This window comes from Canis lupus, chromosome 15 (assembly GCF_011100685.1).
Source record: "Canis lupus familiaris isolate Mischka breed German Shepherd chromosome 15, alternate assembly UU_Cfam_GSD_1.0, whole genome shotgun sequence".
In the NCBI taxonomy this organism is placed as follows: domain Eukaryota; kingdom Metazoa; phylum Chordata; class Mammalia; order Carnivora; family Canidae; genus Canis; species Canis lupus.
Genome location: NC_049236.1, coordinates 64,102,309 through 64,108,706, shown reverse-complemented (window position 1 = coordinate 64,108,706; position 6,398 = coordinate 64,102,309). Strand labels below are relative to the sequence as shown.

Sequence of the window (6,398 nt, the reverse complement as noted above, 5' to 3'; positions counted from 1 at the left end):
TGGGTTGGGTAGGTGCACGTATTTAAAAAATGGGCTAGAAATAAACTGCCTTTACCAGAATGGTTGTCAGATGTACTCACCCTCAACCCCCAACTCAGGTATGCACTCCCACACAGACATAGACATCCATTTTCACATCTGGTTCTCTTACACATCTACGCCTGACAAGCGTCTACCTGGCTGCATCTTGCAGTTTTATAGCTTCATTTTCTTTTAAATAAAGGCAGCTTTAGACGTTCACTGTAGCTTTATTGCATTTGTAAGAAAATCTTGAAAATTTCTCCAAGGGGGTTGGCTACACACCGTGTTTTCCCCATGCGTGCTAAGAACAGCTCTAAGTAGATTTTCTTGTAGGGAATTTATAATTCACATTTAAATAAAATATATTTGGGGACGCCTGGGTGGCTCAGCGGTTGAGAGTCTGCCTTTGGCCCAGGGCGTGATCCCGGGATCAGGGATCGAATCCCACATCGGGCTCCCTGCAGGGAGCCTGCTTCTCCCTCTGCCTATGTCTCTGCCTCTCTCTCTGTGTCTCTCATGAATAAATGAATAAAATCTTTAAAAATAAATAAATAAAATATATTTCAGTGAAATTTTTATTATTCCATTAGACACAATTCAGTAAATTTCTGATTTCGAAGATAAGTACAAATCCAGTCTCATGTACTTTTATCCATAGATTTTTCTTTGGCTTACAATGATTTTAAAGAGAAAAGAAAATATGATTCTATAGTTTTGCTATAATGTTTCTAATGATGCAAACTTATCGCAACTCTGTATTTTGACATGTTTCTGAAGAGGAGTGCAGTGTCCTTTGACTTAGTAGTCTTCGGCATCCCCAGCGCAGATGGCAAGCAGAGCTTTCTCATAATGCCCTGAAGCAAAATTCTGAAACAAACAAACAAAAACAATGTATTTGAAATAAAATATCTTAGTGTTTCTAAAAATGAAGCATGATTCTTCTGAACTGCTATGAGAAAGATCCATGGGCCATTAGCATTTCCAAAATTGTTGACCTTTCTCATCTAAAGATTTAGTATGTCCTGAGAACTATTTCGAGTGGAAGTTATTGAAAAATAATACCATGGTTATAGTCAATACAATAGGGTTCGTCTAAAGTTGATTGAACTCTAATATGTATTTATGAAAAGAATAACTCACAGTAGAATTAAATCTTCTCCTCAACTTTGAAAGAGGTGCCCTAATATTATTGCTATAAATCAGTTCAGAATCTGAAAGGCAAGTTGACAATATGCCTCCAAAGACTTCAAAATGTTGTACTCAGTAATGCAGTAGTTCTACTTCCAGAAATACAGCCTAAGAAAATGATCAATTATTGATGAACACAAAAACTTACACCAAAAAATATAGACATTTTGTATAATAGTGAAAAAGTAAAAAAAGCAATATTTAATAATGTGGGGTAGTTTATGTATTTTATAACAAACAGTGGAATACCATGATTCAATAAAAGTATTCCTTTATGTAGTAAAATATCAATATTTATATATTTTTAAAAAAGATAGCATCTAACATTTTGTTACTGATCTTGTGTGATGGAGAATAAGGGCAATTTTTATGATTCTTTTTACGGTCTTCTACAGTTTCTAAGTTTTTCCAAACAATAATAGTAATAAATAAATAAACGGAATTATAAAACCTGTGTTAAAAATCAACTATCATATTTAATGTTCTCTCACACAAAGTCATGTAATTATAATTCACTGTTTTAAATGTGGTCAAGTTACATTAATTATATGCAGACTTTGAGGTGACTGGTGAGTTGCGGTATCTATATTAGAATTATTTTATTCATTTAGAAAATGAGTTAGGACATGTATTTCTCAATGAGAAATATTCATTGCCACTAAAAGCTTAGGGTTTTGAAGGTAGGTGCAAGGAGGGTTTTATCAAAACAAAGAAATAAAATTTCTCTTAACTGCCACAATGCCTCCTTTTGGAAACCACTTTGGCTGTGCAAAGCCCTACAGGGTCTTTGGGGTGTGTGTGTGTGTGTGTGTGTGTGTGTGTGTGTTTCTGATCTTTTGGTCCTTAGGTTGTCGAGTTGCTTCTGGATCCCTCTTTTAATCAACTGAAAAGCTACTTTATGCCACTGAAAATGTCAGTGTAAAGCACTTTGAACAGGTAACAGCACTTAGCTCTCCGTGCGAAGAATAAGGTAAGATACAGTCTAAAGGTCCCTTGGTTCAGCGTTCTGCTGAATTTCATCCTGAAATTCTTTATGATTTTTTTGAATGAGAGGTGAAATATTTTAATTTTAGGTTGGGTGCCCCAAATTACATAGGCGGTCCTTATATTCTAATAATTCTTTATTGGGTCTTATCAAAATGCAGACTAAAGGTTGGGCGAATCGGATGGCGAGGCTGACTGTGCTTCTGAATCGCCGCTGCTTGGCTGTCAGGGGCCGAAGGGACAGAGGAGAGGAGAGTGTTCCAGAGCACAGAGCGGCCAGGTTGGGTTTGTCCGGGTCACCGGTTGTGGGGTTTCCCGGCGGCCCTGCCCTCTGTGCCTCTGAGGGGGCAGCTGAGCGGACCGAAGAAGCCTCCTCCCACTACGTGCGGCCTTACAGCCAACCGTGCTCTTCCTGACACAGCTCATGCTTCGAACTGAAGTCCCAGAAGGCACAACCATGCCATGAGGCGATGGATATTCTACCTGAACCCATCAACGATTTTTGTTTAAAATACATCAAAGGGAAACACACTGCTGCTGAGGTGAAGGCATCGCCTCGTTTACCCGGGGAGGCCTTGAAGGCTGTGCCATGTGCCGACACGGACCATCCTGGCCAGAAGAGCTAACTTTTTAGATTCTCGCACGAAGTCATTTAAACGAAAGCTCTTATTTCAGTTTCAAAAAGGTTAAACTGTGGGTCACAAACAAATCACGTGCAGGAGGTTTACTTTGATGTCATGGAATAGGGATTTCCCGTATCTCTCTTTGTATCGTTTCCTGATGGTCATCAGGTCTATCTCACTTCTGGCGATTAGAATCCTGATTACAGTTTTATTATGGAAACCGAAGTCCTAAAAGAGACAGAAAAGGAGAGGAAAAAACATCAGAAAGCAGGGCCTTGAGGTCAGTCTACCTAAGGCAGAGCTGGCGCCCTCCTGCTCAGACCCTGCAGGGCCCCGAGGCCCGGGCCCAGGCCTTGCCCCGCACCTGGCCTGCGCCTGCGCCCGCGCCCTTGGTGCCCTGTGCTGGGTGTGTGCCCTGCCTCCTTCCCTCTAGGGATTCGTCTCGTGGAGGTGCGATTGACACGCTCTTACCTATTCGTACGTCCTAGTGGTTCAAGGTCTATGCGTTACCAAGGGGCCCCCAGATCGGGTGTTCACCAGGCAGCTTTGCACCGCGTCATCCTGACAACATTGCTGCCGAGTCCCCGAGGCCGTGTTACATCGGCTCCATTTATTTCCTTGTAACTGGAAGTTTGGGCCTCCTGATCCCCCTCAGTGGCTCCGCCGTCCCCCACCCTCTCCCTCTGTGACCAGCAGCTTGTGTCCTGTGGCCATGGGTGTGTTTGCGTCTTCTTTAATCTACACGTAAATGAAATAGCAGAGTATTGGTCTTTTTCTGTCTGAATTATTTAATTTAGCCTCATACCCTCTAGGCCCACCCATGTCCCATGTTTTGCCAATGGCAATATCCTATTATTATTTTATGACTAAGTCATATTCCTGTGCATGTGCCTGCCTGCGTGTGACACGTTGCTTACTGACAGACACTTAGACTGTTTGCCGGCCACTGCGCCGAGCGCACGGATGCACACGCCTCTGCAAATCGGTGTTTTTGTTTTCTCTGAATGAACAGTCGGAAGTGGAATTGCTGGATTGTATGGCGGTTGTAGTTTTGGGTTTTTTCAGGGAACTCCATGCTTTGTTTCCACATTGGCTGCCCCAGGGTTCATTCGCACCAGTAGCCGATGAGGCCTCTCTCTGCCGCACAGCTCGGCCAACCAAGGCTTGTTCTTCTGTCTTTGCAGTGACGGCCAGGCTGGCAGGCATGAGGGCGTGAGGGCGTGAGGGCGTGAGGGGATGGCTCCCTGCACTGGTGATGTGCTTTTCCCTGATGACCAGTGACGTTGGACATCTGCTCATGTGCCCGCTGGCCGCCGGGGAGTGGCCCTCGGAGGGACTCCAGAGCGGGGGTGGGTGGCGGCCCTGGGCCCTGGGCCTGTCTCTGCTCTCAAGGCGGACGGGGAGCTGAGGACGGGCGCTCTGACCGGTTTTCTGACCCTAGACAGACCTCGACTGTCTGTTGCCCATTGGTGGACGTTTTAAGGTCAATGAATGGATTTCCTCTACCTATAGTCCAGATGCTCTTTAAACTTCTGCTTCCTCACTGGCCAGGACGGTGCGTCTGGGCACGGGCCCCTCAGGGATGCTATTTCCGGGCTCACGGCCTTGATGCTGGGCCTCATCCTTTCACCCTGAAATAGGTCCTTCTACTTGTAGCCTAGCGACCTTCACACTGTCGCCTTCACGTCGTGATATAGCAGAAAAGTCCGATCATGTGCTCTTTCTAGATAAAAATTCTAGCCCAGGGAAGGAGGTGAGCTTAGAATTATGTTAGACGGACGTTGGTATGTCTGAGTGAGACAACAGTTACGTTTTTATTCTGTGGTCTATTATTAAAAACTGTAAAAATAAAAATTCTGAGCATTCGAAATATTTTTGGATTTAAACTCAAGGACTGAAAAATACAAAAATCAATTTCTATATCCTAGCTCTGGAAAGAATATTACTTTACAAACGAAGTTCTATTTGTCTTTCCAAATGGAGTAATGGGGACATCCAGTGGCCAATGAGCATAATATAAATTTTTTTTGAGCATTAGATTTTTGATGTCTAAACGTTCTGTGTATAGACCTCTAAGCCATATTTTCACAATTTGAGGTGATTAAATTAAGTGACTCACCCGAGTTCCCTTATTTAAGTTATATATCATTTACTTAGAGGGCACGAGAGAAAAATCTCTGTAGACTTTCTTTGGTTAGGGGTAGTGTAAACAGCTTTACCAATATTTTACATTTGAGGTCATCATATATCAAAAATTCAATTACCTGAATGTACAATCTTCCTCTTTACCTCCAAACCAGTTGTGAGTACATGTATCTTCAATTTTGTATTGAAACACACACAGAAGGAATAGAATTTTTATTTATTATTGGAATAAGTACCCCTTAGCTTGGGCAAATTTGGCATCAGAGTAACTAACTACACTTACTTCCCCAGGATCATTCGCAAGTGAAACTTTTTTTTTTTTATTTTTTTTCTTGCAAGTGAAACTTCTGTTTGTGGAGAAGGACACTGTTTAAATCATTCCATAGCACTGACCAATACATTACTTAAAAATTTTTTAAAATCAGGTCAATTTTTTCTGCTTGGAAACATATAGAATAAAATAGAAGCAGAAGGCTGTGAGCATATGTGTTCTGAGGATACATAGGTTGGTTCTTGTACATAAATAAAAAATACTCTTTACAAGATACATGATAGAAATAGTCTCGACTATTATCGTATTATCCCAGCGTGCTAGCTACTTTTAATAAGTTGGTCTCTAAAAATTACTTTGAGGACAGGATGCTGATTACTAAAACTACCGTATTACTAATTTTTTAAAAAAAATAATTTTCACTGAGCTTTTGAGGCTATAATATGTGTATAATGATTTGTATCAGGATCTTTCTTTTTTCTAAAAATGTGTCATGCACATCATGGGTGAATTGTGCATTATCTCATGAATTTAAACCTCTTGGTTTTTAAAAAATAAATGCACCAAAGGAGGTGTGATTGGCAATCACACTAAACTATGAATAAGATTCTCATTTAATTATTAAAATAGATTTAGAATTTATTCTTGTCTAGCCATTTCTTTTTAAGGTTTTTTTTTTTTTTTTTAAATAACACTTTAGGTTTAAAAATAACCAGTGCCATTATTTCATGTCTTTAAACTTCAGAAATGTAGCAATTTGTTACTAAGGGCTTATAATGTTTTGACATTTTCTGCTTGATACTATATGTTTTTTACTTGCATTAAGCTTGAAGTGGGGTCTTTGGCAAAATATAAAAGTATTTGGATTTGCCAGTTTCTTCATAGGCTGAGAAGAGCGAAAAGCTCCTGGGGGATACAGTCCCGAAGGAGCCATGCTTCTCAGGTAACTCATTCCAATGCAGAGAGAGAGCAGAGCATCATTCGTTTGGTGGGTCTCATTTAGTGTATGATACATTTTTTTCACTTGAGCATATTTTGTTTGAAATGAAACAAACAAAAAATATTTAAATAATATTTAAATTTAAATTAATTTAAATTATATTTAAATAAAAATATTTAAATAATAAAAGTAAACCTAGTGCTTTGAGAAAATAGACATGATTTTC

The 6,398-nt window shown here is 40.4% G+C and overlaps 1 protein-coding gene across 1 annotated transcript in view; it reads right to left on the bottom strand.

The window, feature by feature from the left end:
- Positions 1–578: 578 nt before the first annotated feature.
- Positions 579–6,398, bottom strand: part of ANXA10 (annexin A10) — a 98,930-nt gene continuing 93,110 nt past the window's right edge. The window contains exons 11-12 of the mRNA XM_038559158.1: positions 2,922–3,044; positions 579–888 (exon numbers count right to left, since the gene is read on the bottom strand). Coding sequence (XP_038415086.1) covers positions 820–888; positions 2,922–3,044 — 192 coding nt within the window. The 3' untranslated portion in view covers positions 579–819. The remainder of the gene's footprint in view (positions 889–2,921; positions 3,045–6,398) is intronic.